This window comes from Agelaius phoeniceus, chromosome 25 (assembly GCF_051311805.1).
Source record: "Agelaius phoeniceus isolate bAgePho1 chromosome 25, bAgePho1.hap1, whole genome shotgun sequence".
Classification (NCBI taxonomy): domain Eukaryota; kingdom Metazoa; phylum Chordata; class Aves; order Passeriformes; family Icteridae; genus Agelaius; species Agelaius phoeniceus.
This window is the reverse complement of record NC_135289.1, coordinates 6,943,249-6,958,595: the sequence shown is the minus strand read 5'-3', so window position 1 is coordinate 6,958,595 and position 15,347 is coordinate 6,943,249. Positions and strand designations below refer to the sequence as shown.

Sequence of the window (15,347 nt, the reverse complement as noted above, 5' to 3'; positions counted from 1 at the left end):
TGCTGTACATTAAATAGGAGGGGGATGATTGGGTTGGATATAAATTACTCTGGCGAGGAGGAGGACCTTAGAGAGAATCAGTGGGTGACTTTGCTCTCGCCCCTCCCAGCTGAGGATGCCTTCTTGGTAACATTTTGCATACAATTATAATTACCCATGTTAGCACATCATTATTAGTATGGTTGTTGTTCATCATCATCATCATCATCATCATCATCATCATCAATCATCATTCTACTGGTGCTGGTGCATTTATCAATGGCAATTCCAAATGTGTATTTCTGTTGTTTCAATAATTCCTACTGTTTGTGGATCTGTGATTATGCAAGTCCTTATTGCACAAGACCAGACTTGTGGTGCCCAACTGGTCGTGATTGGAAATTTAACCCAGCTGTTCCCATCCCCTCTGAGGACCAGTTGGGTCAAAGGGGGATTATTTTCTGCCAAATCCTATAATCTTCACATGACACCAATAATTGTCATGGGCAAACACTTGATGTTGGAAAAAATAATTTAGTTTGTTGGAAATTAAAATATGTTTGGATGTTGAGAAACCAAGACAAGATTTAAACCACCTTTTTCCCAGGCTCAGCTTCACATCCCCAACTCCTCCCTTTACCTCTAGCCTGGGTAGTGCAGTGGGGATGGGGAATGGGGGATGTGGTCAGTGTATAAAAAATCCCCTCTGCTGCTCATCGTTCCTTGCCTTTTTCCTTCTACAGGGTGGGTACTTCATGGGATAGGTGTGGTTTCTTCACGACACACCCACCTTCTCCTGTATTACCCCAACATCCTGTTGTTACCACAGTCTGGACATTCACAAATCCAGGGAGTTTTGACTCATTCTCTTGCTTGGGATGGAGGAGGGAAATGGGGACTCCATTGTTGGTAGAGTCAATGTCCTTGGACATTTTTGGAGGAGTGACTGCTTGTGGCACTCAGTGGTCTTGTCCAGCTGGTGACTGGTCACAGGTTGGATTTGGTGGTCTTGGAAATCATTTTCAACCTAAGTGATTCTGGGATTCTGTGATCCTGGTCATGGGGCAAGAGAGAGGACAGAATATGAAAGGGTCTTTCAGTTTGTTCCCAAGGAGCAACATGAAAATTAGTGACAAGAATCTCTCAAGCAGTTTTGTAACATCTCAGAATCCCAGAACCCCAGACTGGTTTGGCTTAGGAGGGACTTTAAAGCTCATCCTGTCCCACTCCCTGCCATGGGCAGAGACGCCTTCCACTATCCCAGGGTGCTCCAGGGCCATCCATCCTGGCCTGTCTTCATGGATAATGTGCCATGGAGCGCCATGTCTGGCCCCATCAGTGACTGTCAGTGTGTTGGCTCGAGGCTGGGGAAGGAGCTGGAGCTCTGGGAAGTTGGGATGTGGGCTGGCATGGTCCTGGTTTACCATCCCTGCCGAGGAAGGAGAATGAGCCTGGTGACACCGATGGAGGGCACAGCTGCCAAAGCTGTTCAGAGAGCAGCCAAATGTGTCCCCAGAATTTTGTGTCACTTGGGCAATTGATGGTTGGGGAAAGCAAAATTTTACCAGGTGATTCTGAAACTCATCCCTTCCATGGAATAGAGTCTGACACTGCAAGTCATGGAATTGCTGAGGTTGGAAAAGCCCTCCAGGATCATCGAGTCCAACTGTGACCAATCCTCACCTTGTCAACCTGATAAGTTTCACCACTATAATAATATAATAAAATATCATAAATATAATAAAATATAATATAGTGTAATATAATGTAATGTAATATATGATATGATATATAATATAATATAATATAATGTCATACTATATGATATAAAATGATAGGACGTAATATATTTAATATCCTAATATATTTACTTTGAGTAAATAGTACAGATTATATAAAATGTAAGAGAATAATGATAAATTTTCATTCCATTTGATTATAAATGTCATTATTTATGACTTTAATTTCAATTTATTATTTTACCATAATTAGTTATAATTATACAATTATATCATGATAATATTAGATGAGCTATTATTCATGTTATTCATGTTATATATTACATAACATATATTACATATGGAGCTCACTGACAGCATGCAATGCTTCTCACGTGTGCATGTATTCACTCCACTCTCTCTGACAGACACCTGCTGTTGCATACATTATAGCACATATTTGCATATGCAAATTGCCCTGTAGCCGCCCGCCCGCGCTCAGTGGCGCCGTCCCGTGGCCACCCCGTGGCTCCGCCCTCCGAGCCGGCCCCGCCCCGCCCGTTTCCGCCCGCACCGGAAGCTCCATCCCCGCGCTGCCGCTCGCGGCCGCCGGGCGGCGCCACTTCCCGGAAGCGGCGTCCCGGAAGCGGCGGCGGCAGGGGCGGGGCGGGCGGAAGTGACGCGCATGCGGAGCCGCGGCGGGGCCGCCTCGCCATGTCGCGGAGCCCGGGGCGGCGGCCGCAGTTGTGAGTACGGGCGGGCCCGGGGCTCCGCCTCGCAGGGACGCCCCGCCAGGTACGGTCCCGCCGCTCCCCGCCCGCCGGGACCCGTGGGCGGAGACGGGAGGGCGGGGGCGGCGGCGGCCCCGGCGGGACTGGCGGGAGGCGGCGGGGAGCGCGTCGTCCTGTTCGTTCCTTTCTCTTCCATTCCTTTATTATCCTTCTTTTCCCGTCTCTTTCTTATCCCGGTCTACCCCGTCCTTTTCTTGTCCTTTTCCCTCTTCCCTTCCCTTCTCCTTTCTTTTTCCCGTTCCCGTTCCTGGCGGAGCGGAGCGGCCGGGGGCAGTTCCAGCTCCTCCCGCGTGCGGTGTCGTCTCCGGCTTGACGCCACTTGAGTTTTGGTTGAGTTTTGGTTGTGTTTTGGATGTATTTTGGTTGAGTTTTGGTTGAGTTTTGGTTGTGTTTTGCTCTCGGGGGCTCTTGGTATTCGTTGTCACTGCTGCCACATCGCGGTGAGGGTGGGGTGTGCTGGAGGTAGCCGGGAAAAGGAGTGGGGATGGGAGAGGAATTGAACGTTTCACAGTCACGGAATTATTTCCGTTGGAAAAGCTCTTAAAGATCAGTGAGGCCAACCATTCCCCCAGCACTGCCGCATTCACCACAAACCCATATCCCCAAGTGCCTCATCCACTCATTTTTTTAAACACTTCCACGGATGGTGACTCCACCTCTGCCTTGAGAAGCCTTTTATGATGCTTGGCCACCCTTTCTTTGAAGAAATTTTCTCCAGTATCCAACCTGAACCTCCCCTGGCACAACTTGAGGCTGTTCCCTCTCCTCCTGTCCCTGCTCCCAGGGAGCACAGCCCAACATCACACGGCTGTCCCCTCCTGTCAGGAGTTGTGCAGAGCCAGGAGGTCCCCCCTGTGCCTCCTTTTCTCCAGGCTGAGCCCCTTTCCCAGCTCCTTTAGCCGTTCCTGGTGCTGCAGCCCTTTCCTAGCCCCGTTCTCTTGCCTGGGCTCTCTGTGTCAGTTTCACTGATCCCTCATTGTGGTCAAACCCCGAGGAGGTGCCTGTGCTGGGCTGTCCTGGCTGGAGTTGTGCCCAGGGAGTCTCGGGCTGCCCAGCTCTCTGTGCCTCCGTTCCTGCTGCAGAGCTCAGCTGGCCCAGCCGTGCTTTGGCTCTGCTACCTTCCCTTGCCTCTCAGGGTTCTCAGGGTGCTTTGTGTGTTCTGGGATGAGTTCTGGGTGGTTACTGAATCCCGGGGCTGCCGTGGGATCCACGTTGGGTGTTTGTGATGGTCACAGATTCCTCCCGAGCTTTTGTGGCGGAGCAGGATTCGGTCATGGATCAGGAGAGCTGTGGTTGATAGTAGAGCTCAGGGGCTGTTTCCTGGCAGTTTGCACATCCACAATTGTCTCTACTCCAGGGAATATTACACAGTGGATGAAAAGAGTTCCCAGAAGCAATTGCTGTCAAACAGAAAGTGTTTTCTCTGCCATTATGGAAAGCTTCTGGTTTAGGATAAAACCTCAGATCATGAGATAGCTTAAACTGAAATTCTGGTCAGGATTCCTCCAAATTCGACATCAATTTCTTGATTTCCTTTAGATGATGATAATAATTATGGTTATTGTATATTATCTAGATTATATGTTACTATGTATTTATTATTATCATTACTATTATTATTTTATTACAATTTTTAAATAATCCATGGAATGAATGCAGCTGTATAAAATAAATATGTATCAACTACAATCAATTAATTTTACTTTATCCCTGGGTGCACATTTCCAATTGACAATAAATAGTTACTTTACCACTTCCTGGATCCAACTGAACCCATTAAAATTAATTCTTTTGGTTCTCTGGAGTGGCCCATAGTCCCTGGTTATTTATTCACATTTGTAGATGAAAGTTGTGCCTAAAGGAACAGTTGGGAGTGAAGGCAGATGGAAAAGTAGCTCATTGTTCCTTCTGATGACTTTGCAGGAAAATTGAGCCAGTCTCTGGTCTCTGCTGATGCATTTTTTAGTGGCACTGTCAGGATTTATGTGGGAATCATGTGCTGGTGTTTGCACTGGATTTGGTGAATGAATTTATTTGGCAGAAATAAATATTCCTATTTCTTGAAAATAATCCGTGGGTGTTTTTTTTAATGGAAGCATAAAGGACAGAAGATGAATGTTTGAATACTCAGTATTTTGTGTGTTGTGCTGCTTACTTAGAGTAATGAACAGAAAGAGAAGTTTGGACAGTAAAACTGGTGTGTCTGGTCAAGAAAACAGGAATTCTGGTGAACTGAAGGAAATGTAGATTTTTTTTTTTTAATTTTTCTGTTTTGAAATAAGTAAAGAAATAAATCTCCCAGTGTCTTTCTGTTCTCTCGGCTTTCCTGCCATCCTTAATGCCACATCCATAGGGAGGTGTCAGTGTTGCCACACACAGACTGTTCACCAAAAGAAATCTCCTTTTTCGGTCAAAAAAAAGTAATCTGGTTGACAGATCCCTCTGTGAATGTCACAGAATTTTATTCTATTGTTTTTATTGAATTTGATAATTTCTTTGGTGATGTTAAATAAGATTTCTTCCAGTCCACCATTTTTTGGTCTTCCATGAGCTTATTTCCCTCAAGGTTTGTTTATGGATCTGCCTTAGGCCTTTCTAAAGTATCATAACAGCACAATTATTTTTGAGTGTTGGTGTATGAGACTTGAGGAGGTTTATTCTTACGGGCTGGAAGTGAAGGAGGATGAAGAGGAGAAAGAAAACTCTACTTCAGTAACTATGGGAGAAATCCCCATGGACAACCTGGCATGATACAGATTTCTTTTTTTTTTTTTCTCTCTTTTTGGTTAGGAAAAGAAATTAACCTGTTCTTTAACCAAATTAATCTAACACCCTAAAAAGGGAATACTGAGGGAGTTTTTTCCATTCTGCTTAAGACATTTTTAAAGATTCATTAATTCTAGGAAGCAGTAACCTTGAAGACTGAAGCAAAACAATTTCTAACTCTTCTCTTCACCACTCATAAATGTATGGGGACAATGCACAGCGCTTTATTTTATTCTGGTAACATGAAACTTCCTCGTGGTTGTTTTTTTGTATCACCTAGGAAAAGTTTTATGATGTGAAATTGTTGCAAAGAAGCCTTTTCAACTTAAGAGAGCTTAAAAGATTTGCCGTGATTCTTTCCTCTGTTGTTGGAGTAAATATGTGTGAATTCCACTTCTCGGTATCTTGTTGGACTTTTCATTCTCTCCTGCCTATCCTTGAGCTTTTTGTCATTCTCCAAACATGTAAATACCTGATATTTGTTTCAAGTTAAAGAATGCTATTTCCCAGACAATTATGATTTTTGGGTGTCTTGCTCTTCTTCATGGAGATAAAAAGCTACAGTTGTGTTCTGTAACCATTAAAAGTAGAATGATCTGAAATTCAGGCAAATGAGATTTTTTTACTGGTGCTTTTCCCCCCAGCCTACTTTTAAAGTTCCTGTTTGTAGCAAGTCAAAACCAGTTTTTAAGTCCGTTGAGCTCGAGGTGAGTGGTGATTCCAGGTGGAATGAGGTGAGCACTGCAAACTGGCAGAGGAACGTATTGATGCAAATATATCATCAGCTCATCTCTCCCTGTTTTTCTTGCTTCCTCTCCCTCTGGTCTGTTCCCCCTCCTCTTGCCCAAAAGTTAGAAATGTCCCCTTGCTTTGACAGGTGGAGGAACAAGCCTCTTTGGAGGTTTCTTCTTGGTGCCAGTTTGCAGCCCTAGTTAGTTGAGGGCGCAGGTAAGTGCCTGTTTCTCTGTTCAGCACTTCCACATTTGTGTGACTTGCTGAAAAAATCCTTCTGAATTTGCCTTTACTTCTTATATGTAGAAGCACAGTTGAGTTTGTAGATCATGAAGTTATGGAAGAAGTGTTGAGAGATTCAAAGCACAGAACAGAAAAAGTGTTGTCTAGGAGCTGCTGCTGTTCTTCATTTGCATTGTCAGTAGTGCTAGAAGGTTTAAAGTTCTTCAAAAGTCTTTTTTCTCTGCTTTAATTATGTTCAAACACACAAATATTTCTACTTCCTCTTCATTTAAGTAAAACTGTTTTCTGTCAGATTGTTGCCTGTCAGTGCTAGTCCATCTCAAGTCTCATTTCTGATTCCAAAGCATCCAATGCCATTTTGCTCCTAAGCCATTAAATGACAGCTTCCATTAGGAACTGTGTGATATATTGCCCATATTTTAATTTTCAGTACCTTAAAAACAAAAGTACTGCTGAATTTCCTGCCCACTGCGCTGTTACCTTATGTAAAAATCTCAGTTTTCACACATTGTGACTAGAAATGAGGCATTGTACCAAAATACTAGGTATGGGAGTTAATTCCAAGGTCACAGCAAGGAAAGCTCGGTGTCCCTGATGCCTTTGTGTGTTGGGCAGTCATTAGTGGGGTGTTTGTGTCAGTCCCCAGGGGAGTGGGACCCACAGCAGCAACTGCCCAGCTTTGGGAGTGAAGAGCATTCCTGTGACTTCTCACTTGATGGGAAAAGGCAAAAAGGCAAAGGTTGGTTGACTCCTGAGCAGGCACAGTGGTGGGAGGCAGGACTGAGCTCTCCCAGACACTGCTCCAAGCTGAGTCAGAAGCCCAAAAAGACAGAAAAAATGGTGATTTCAAACCTACCTGACATAAAGCAGAACACAGCACTGATTCATTGGGATGGGACTGGGAACATTCCCATGTTTGTATTCCCAAGGCATTTACTGATGTAGGAGGTCAATGGGATGGAGCTGGTGCTCTTGGTGACTCCAGGTAGAGTTGGCAGCTCTGCCTGTTAATCACTCTGGATCTGCTGTCAGGAAACAACTTCCAGTGATTTGGTCTCTTCATTCCAGTGAGGGCAGCTCTGTTTACGCACACATGTCTCTGCAGTGCTTTGGGCAGTAGATTGTTCTGCTCAGAGTCCGGGAGCTCTTTGCAGAAGAGCTTGCTTTGGACAAACTCCACCGGAGTGGAAAAGGTTCTTTGTCTTGCCATGGACTCAGAAAATCTTGGCATTTGGAACAGTCCCAACTGACTTGTGTTTTGACAAGATCTGTTGGTCTCTTGGTGAGTTCTTACCTTCACCTGCAAGAAATCTTTGTTTTCTCTTTGAGATGTCCCTAGTGTTTCCATGTGTTCTTCCTTGGTTTTGAAGCCTTTTCCTTCCCAGACTTAGACTTCTGTTCCCAAAAATGTTTATAACCCAGTAGTATTTGAGGGTTTTCCATCTCTTTGAGGACAAACCACCTCTGTGGTCTGTATCTGCCTCAAGAATGGCCAGGCAGGTGCAATGGAGGGACAGGAGCCACCTGTTCCACAAGATAAACACATCCTGCTTCCAAATTCCTTTGTTGTGTCTGAAGTAATTTCTGCTTTCATCTTGCCTTGCAAGTACTCTGCCTGTATTTTCCTGAAGTGTTCCTGAAATTCATAGTTCATAGCACTCAGGAAGGATATAAGTAGTAACAGGGAGGTGGGAAAGGGAAGAATATGGCTTCTCTGGGAAATCGGGAGGTAGTGGTTTCATTTTCAGAATGAAAGGCCCCGTGAGGGGAAGCAGAGGTAATGTGAGGTGTTTCCTGGGGTCTTCTAACTTATTTTTAATCTGAAAAAGATGCCATTTCTTGTTATTCTGGGGTGTTGAAGTTGGACACTATTTTCAGACAGTCTGAGGTGGTCTGAAATGAAAACCTGGGTAGGTCAGTAGGAAGCTCCTGAAGATTAGCTCAGTCATTTTCCAGGAGTTAATATGCTTCAGCCCTGGGTGTAGAGTTCACTGATGCTCATGAATTAAAGTACCTATGCTTATTCACTTACACTGCCTTTCATTTTTCTCTCTTTTCCCTTTTCTTTGTTAAGCATTTCAGGCTGTATGTACCGAGTCATTCAGACAACGGGACCAGATGGAAAAAACCTTCTGAAATTGCTTCCCATTTCTAAAACTTCTGGAAGCTTTGTGCCAATAGTTCAGTCTCCAGCCATGCCAAATAATTCTAATGCAAATGTTTCTAGCCCAGTCCATCTTACTTTCAAGACACAGATTGGCAATACTGCTGCACTTTCATCTGTTAAGATACCGATTTTTCAGCCTCCTAATCCTGGAAAGATTATTCTTACGAGGACATTAGACAAGCAGGAAAATGCTAGGGCAGGTTCTGAAAAGGAAAGCTTGATTTCAAATGCAGCTGCCAATGCCCAGAGCAGCTGTGTGCCCATGGATGGAGTGTCCTTGCAGAACGTGGCCATCACGAGCTCCTCTCACCAGAGCAGCCCAACCTACACAGTGGTGAATACCAAACCACTCCCAGTGACTGTTAAGTCTCCAATGCTGCCCTCCGGACACCACCTGCAGATTCCAGCTGATGCAGAAGTGAAATCTGTCCCAGCGTCTCTTTTGCCACCTGCAATACAGCAAAAAATCCTGGCAGCTGCAGCCACCAATGTGTCTGGAGGGGCTGACAGTACAAAAGCACCAACAGTGATTTACGTGTCCCCCGTAAACACAGTGAAAACCTCCCAAGTCCTGCCCAAGCACTTGCAGAGCTTTTGCCCTCAACCTGCCACGGAAGTTTCAAAGACACTGATAGTGACAGCTGCCCAGAAGGGATCTGGTTCTTCTCTTGAGCCAGTCACATCCGAGGGGCAGCAGTGCCAGCAAACTCCCATGAAATGGATTGTGCAAGAAACTGCCCCGCTTTCAGCAGCTTGTCGTATCCCTGTAAAGTCTTCAAGTAATGTGGCTTCCAAGATCCTGAAAACTTTGTCAGACACGAAGAACGTAGAAGTTAACCCTGCAAATATTTTACCACTCTGTTCTAATGGTCCTGGTGGAAGCCAAACCAAAATCACACGTTTAAAAGATAATGCTCTGGTCATGTACAATGGGAAAGTCTATTTATTGGCCAAAAGAGGCTCTGATGTTCTGTCAGCCCAGGCTGACAAACAGACATCTCCCTCTTCTGATGCTTTACTTAAAAAGGAGACACCTGAGCAAATTGATTCTACTGAAGTCAATAAAATAACCAGTAAAGTGGTGAATCTGGTGTTGTCAAAAAGCAAAGCAGTGGTGCTGTCTCAGAAAGACCCAAAACCATGTACAGTTTCCAAAAATTCATCACCAATTAGCTTAAGAAATGACTTACAATCCACATCTGCAGCTCTGCTGACACCAAGTGCTAATCAGCAGGATCCCACTGTTATCCTGAGACAGAGTTTGCCCTTCACCAAGAACATTTCTTGCAGTGAAGTGATCCCAGTTCCAGCAGTAGGGATGCAGGAGAGTGTGTGGCAAAATGGCAAAGACATAAGTCATTCCCCAAGAGCAGCAGGGGCTGTGTTACCTCAGGCTAAGCAGGAATGTGCTGTCAGTGAAGACTGGCCAAAGGTAATAAATCATAAACATGCTGCTCAGTGGTTCTGTGGTCCTGGTTTTAGGTGGATAAAATGACTCTTGATGAGGTCACATGTTTTTGTAACCAGGTATCCTGGAAATGCTGTTCTAAGATTTGTTCTAGTCAATAAATTGCCTTTTTCCCAATAATTTTGCATTGTGCGAGTGAGAAATGCATAGAAAAGAAAGGGGCAGAGGAAAGATGGCTTTTGATTTCCTCCCAAGATAAATGGTCAGCAATAACTGGACTCCAGGGAGGCCGTTCATGGTTTGAGCTCTTAGATGTTGATGCCACATGCTTACAGCACAACCTTAGGGCTGTAGGGGTCATGTAGGGTAGAGAAGGACAAGTTTGTGGCTTCACAAGAGGAAAATAAGTTGGAAGAGCAGGGTTTGTCCTCCAGAGACAGCTCTGGTGTGGCACTGTCAGCTCCAGGCTCCAGGCTCTGACAGCCATGGGCAGGAGCTGTGTTTCCTTCCTCCCCTGCCCTGGTGGGGACGGTCCACCTCCTTCGCTCCTGGGTCCATGCCAGGTAGAAGGAACTCTTGACATCCTTAATGGCTGAATTGACATATTCTTTTAAGGTCATAATGTTGGAAATATGTTAAAAGTTGTAAGCCTCCATTCAAACTCCCCACACAGGATCGGGGATCATGTTTTTAGTAGCTCCAGAGCCAGAATGAATTTGTCTCCAAAGAAAAAAAATACGAAATTTGTTTATGTTGTCCAGGAAGAACAGAAGTGTCAGCTGAGTGTATTTTTGCAAATTGTAGACATTTAATTGTTGCAACAGACTGTAATAAGTAGTTTTTTGATTGTTTGTCAACTGAAAAATGGTTGAAATACCATTTATTTTCTTCAGTGCTGTGTGATGCTGAGTCTCAGCATTTGCTTTAACCTTGGTGAAAAATAGCTCAGCAAATTTGGTGTTCTTGTCCCTAAATTTGCAAAGCCCTGGATTGCAGAATAAAGACACTACTTGCTCTTCCCTCCTCTTTCTTTGGTACTTTGAAAGGGTAGAACAAGTGATTCTCTTGTTGTTTCTTTTATTTCTGTGGGTTTTGGTTGGCCTGGACACTTTTGGGATGTTCCAGTGTACTTAAGGTGTTAAATAACGAGTGTTAGACCTATAATAATTTGCATATAATTTATCAAAATCAGTTTATCTGTGTCAAATGTTACCTGTGTTAAATGTAGCTCTTGGAGAATGGCAGAGAAAAGAAATGTTCACCTGTCTTTCTAGTATTTACTTTTTGTATATTATTAAATGTTATCTATTTATAGATACATAGTGAGAGAGTGATTGATGGCTCTCTCACCATTTCTGTATTTCAGATGCAATGTGTAAAGATGGATTCACCGGGAAAGGTTATTCAAATCAATCACCAAGAGCACTCACACTGGAGACAATATTTGGAATTAAGGAAAAAATTTGGTCTCTATAAGGAAGAGAGAGTTTACCTTACAAGAGTCCCATTAAGGGCCTTCTGTGAGAATCCAGAAGAAGGGGTTTGTTCCAGTGACAGCTTGGAAAGGAAAAATGAGTCTTGCAGTTCATCCTCATTGGATGTGGAAGTAATGAGTCATCATCAGGAATGTGTTAAAGAAAAGGTACCTGAGATTTTTCAGTGCTAAACACACTCAGAAAACAGTGTATGTTTAGTCAGTACAGAGATGGGGGTGTTTGGAACCTCCCACCTCTGGAATCACCAGGAGAGTCAGGAGTTGTTGGGATCTTTATGGGAATTGTTCCTAGAATTTGTTTGAGATTTCTGTATGACTCAAGCACCCTCTAGGAATTTTTATTCTCAATTTTGGGTTCTGCTGGAGGAAACTTGAGCAACAAATGCTTTTGAGAAGACTGTCTCTACTACTATGTTAATGGTCCTTGTTGGAATAGGGACCTGACCTCAGGATCCTGATTTATATTTATGCCTCTGCAGATGGTTATGTTTGTCTAGCAGTGCAGTGGGTACAGGCAGAGGAATGGGTTTACTTGAAATGAAAAGAAATTTACTTGTGGATCTGTCCAATCTTTAGAATTACAAATGTTATTACAAACTTCATCATTGTTTGGGTACTTCTGGATGGAAGAACTTCCATGTTAATGCATGGAAAGGATTTTATCTATCTAAGTATTTCTGTTCAGCTACATTTTCTTCTGTGTGATTCTACTCAACTCAAAGACTTTCTCAGGTTTACTAATTTTGTGCTAATAATCGAGCAGATCCATGGCTGCTCTTAACATTAGCATTAACCCATCCCTTAGAAGTGTGCAAGACCAGGTTGGATGGAGCTTGGAGCAGCCTGGTCTCATGGAAGGTGTCCTTGCCCATGGCAAGGGGTGGAATGGAATGGGATTTAAGGTCTCTTCCCACTCAAACCAGGATGTGATTCCATGATTCAAATAATAAAGCATCTATGAGGAATTTAGTCTGATAATGGACATCACTCCTCAGATTGAGGTTTTGGAAATGTAGACATGAAGAATTTTTCTACACTGAACTTTCCCATCAAATTAGAAAGTTTTTGTCTTGCAGTACTGTTAACTTAAACAGCCACAGGAGATGATGGATGAGGCCAGGAAAGGCAGACATGCAGCATTGACTAAAGAAGGAATTCAGTGTCTGGAATTGTTAACTGGGAATCTTTGCTAGAAAAACATCAAACACAAAAATATGTTTGTTCCTTTGCTGAAAGAAACTTCTTCCAGGCAGTAATTTTAAAAAGCTTGCAACAAATAACTTATAATTTGTGCTTAAGAGAACTTGGTGTTACAATGTAACTGATACCAACTTTAACAGAAGTGCATTTTGTCTGTTTCTAACTGCAGATAATTGTTGATCTGGAAGACGATTTGAATAGGAAAAGGAAAATAAAATCCTCACCTTTGTCAGACAGTGGCAAGAGGAGGAGAACTTCAATCAAATCAGCCACAAGTCCCAGTTTAGAAATCACCAGCTCAAGTTCCAGTGCACGTAACAGGAGTGTTTCACCTGCACCAGCCCCAGCACAGCCAAGTGTTCCCACTGGCTTCGTCGGAGTGTCCCAAGAGAGGGACTTGGAGCAGGACACGTTCCTCCGGTACAGTGACACTACCCACCCAGGGATTTCAGTTTTAGTGACTTCTGAAGAGGATACTTCCATTCTGGAAGGTTCTTTCCGAGATGATGCTTTCCCTATGGCTCCCCCAGACCTGGAGGAGACGATACGGGAAGAAAGAATCAAGCGACTGAAGCAGACCCTGCGGCAGCAGAACGCGGCGCTGGAGGAAATGCGCCGGGAAAGGCAGCAGAGCTGAGACCCCTGCCCTGGGGATCCCAACCTCATGCATCACCTCTTCAGTGACTTCAAGAGGAAATCCCTTGCTTAAATGAATATTTTCTGGTAGATGGAAGAACTAGATGAATTTTAAGTATGTGTGTATTTAGAGAACTGTAGGTTTTTGTTAAATGACAGAAATAAGAGAGTTGACCATCAAATTCTACTTCTAGGACATGATCCAAGAGCACAGACAAAGGGCATTTTTACCAGCATATTCCCCATATTTTGAATAGAGGGGGTTCTGTATTAGCCTCAGCAAATAAACTTTCCCCTTTTGAATTCCATGGCCTGGCTTTTAGAACCCCAATGAAAATTGCAAACCCTAGTTGTAGATACTTTTTTGTTTGTTTTTCTTATGTGCATGAGAACTTTGATAACTCCTGAGAACTGTTAATTTTCAGAAGAGGTCAACAGTCAGTGGTTAATAAATGCTATTTAAATTATCTGGGAATTGGACTTTAGACAGTAACAGTGCAGATATTTATACAAAACCTCTTGCAGATGTGAAGACAGAGGCAGGAGGAACCCTGTGACAGTTGTTTGGATTCACGATTCTCTCTGTCATTATTGTGAGCCTTTATAAGGCCATGGCCAGCTGTGCAATGTGGAAATTTGGTTGTGGGGTTGTTTTGGAAGAGTGGGATGTATTTTTTTTTAAGCAGAATTCTGTTAAAAATAATTTCTTGAAGCTAAAAGACTTCTTTATCCCTGGGTGGTATCTTTAACAATCCTCAATGAGTGTTTTTTAATTTGTTGTTGTTTGAACATGTCTCTTGCCACCTTCAGTTGTGGTACCTTAGTTTGCCTTGTAGGAGGGGATGTGCCCTCAGACTGTCTTTACATCCTAATTTTTGGAGAACTTTGTGTGTATTTCCCCACCGTGCTCTGTTGTACATGTAGGGACACCTTTCCTTGTCCTCTATTGTCCATGTCTGATCATTGCAGGTTCCTTCTGCAGTTTTTCAGTTTCCCTTTCACCAAATAATAACTTTTTTTACCAGCAGAGTTTATTATTGCTTTGTTCCTGTCTGTTTGTATTTATGTTAAACATCACCAATCCTGGCAAAGTTCTGCTGCAGATTTGTGTTCATGGAAGGCTTCTTTTTTTACTGTCCTTACTTTTGTTTTTATTCTTATTTTGTTTCATTTTAATCAAATTCTCATCTGCAGGGTTTTCATTTATTATCCCATGGATGCCCAGTTTATCTATAGGGTTTTGGTGGAGGATGGATGTTTCTTGGAGAGCTTAGTCCTGTATTCCTTATTTATTTAAGTTTTCACAGTGGGAAAAATTCCAATGGATTGGAGAGGCAGGAGAGGTTTTTAGAAGCGAAGAAAAATGAAGTTCCTGCTCTGAAGAATCACAGAATCAGAGAAGGGTTTGATGTGTAAGGGTTCTTAAAGCTCATCTCAGTCTACCCCCTGCCATGGGCAGGAACACGTTCCACTATCCCAGGTTGCTCCAAGCCTCATCCAGCCTGGCCTTGGATACTTCCAGGAATGGGGAGATCTTAAGCTAGGCCGAGGTGATGGCCTAGATGCACAGTGGTGGGTGAAGAAGGAAGGTGAATAATGTAAATAAACTCTGCAGTGATTGAGATTACTTGATAGGAGGGAAGTGTGGTGGAACAAGCAAGTCAGGATGGTAGTGTGGTATCCATGGGCTCACTATGTATGGAATGGGTGTTTTGGGACAGAATTGACTTTGGCCAACCCCAGACACTCACCTGCTCCACTCACTCCCTTCCTGCGGGATGTAGGAGAATGGAAGAATGGACTTGTGGGTGGAGATAAAGGAGTTTAACAGGTCAAGCAAAAGCCGCTTGCACAAAAAGTAAAATCAGGAATTCAGTCACCACGTCCTGTCAGCAGGCAGAAGATCAGCCATTTCTGGGGTCTCCGTGTGCACAGTATTTACTTGGGAGACAAATACTGCGACCAGAAATGTCCTTCCATCCTCCTGCTTTCGTAAAGCTTTTATTTGCTGAGCATGGCCTCCTGTGGTATGGAATAACCCTTTGATCAGTCTGGGAATACTGTCCAGTTTCTTGTCCATCCCCAAATTCCCGTCCATCCTCAGCCTGCTAGGGGGTGCACAGCAAGAGAAGGAAAAAATCTGGATATCATGGGAGCTCTCCTAAAAACACGGGTGTGTGATGAGCAGTCTCCTCAAAATCCCAAACATGGC

The 15,347-nt window shown here is 43.6% G+C and overlaps 1 protein-coding gene across 2 annotated transcripts; it reads left to right on the top strand.

Annotated features, from left to right (window-relative positions):
* The first annotated feature begins 2,338 nt into the window (after positions 1–2,338).
* On the top strand, positions 2,339–14,162 carry LRIF1 (ligand dependent nuclear receptor interacting factor 1). Of its 2 annotated transcripts, none has more exons than XM_054648650.2 (4): positions 2,339–2,492; positions 8,304–9,828; positions 11,171–11,446; positions 12,669–14,162. In XM_054648650.2, the coding sequence occupies exons 1-4, from the start codon at positions 2,383–2,385 to the stop codon at positions 13,134–13,136; spliced, it is 2,379 nt and encodes a 792-aa protein (XP_054504625.2). In that variant the 5' UTR covers positions 2,339–2,382; the 3' UTR covers positions 13,137–14,162. The 2 variants fall into 2 exon arrangements, with proteins under 2 accessions (XP_054504625.2, XP_077046681.1); XM_077190566.1 differs by having other exon boundaries at positions 2,354–2,443.
* Positions 14,163–15,347: the final 1,185 nt, after the last annotated feature.

Bases quoted from the DNA above. Each gene is read 5' to 3' on its own strand.
- LRIF1 (XM_054648650.2), top strand. From the start codon at position 2,383: ATGCGGAGCCGCGGCGGGGCCGCCTCGCCATGTCGCGGAGCCCGGGGC. The intron at 9,829-11,170 runs GTAATAAATCAT...TCTGTATTTCAG, and splicing joins TCAGTGAAGACTGGCCAAAG to ATGCAATGTGTAAAGATGGA. The intron at 11,447-12,668 runs GTACCTGAGATT...TTCTAACTGCAG, and splicing joins AGGAATGTGTTAAAGAAAAG to ATAATTGTTGATCTGGAAGA.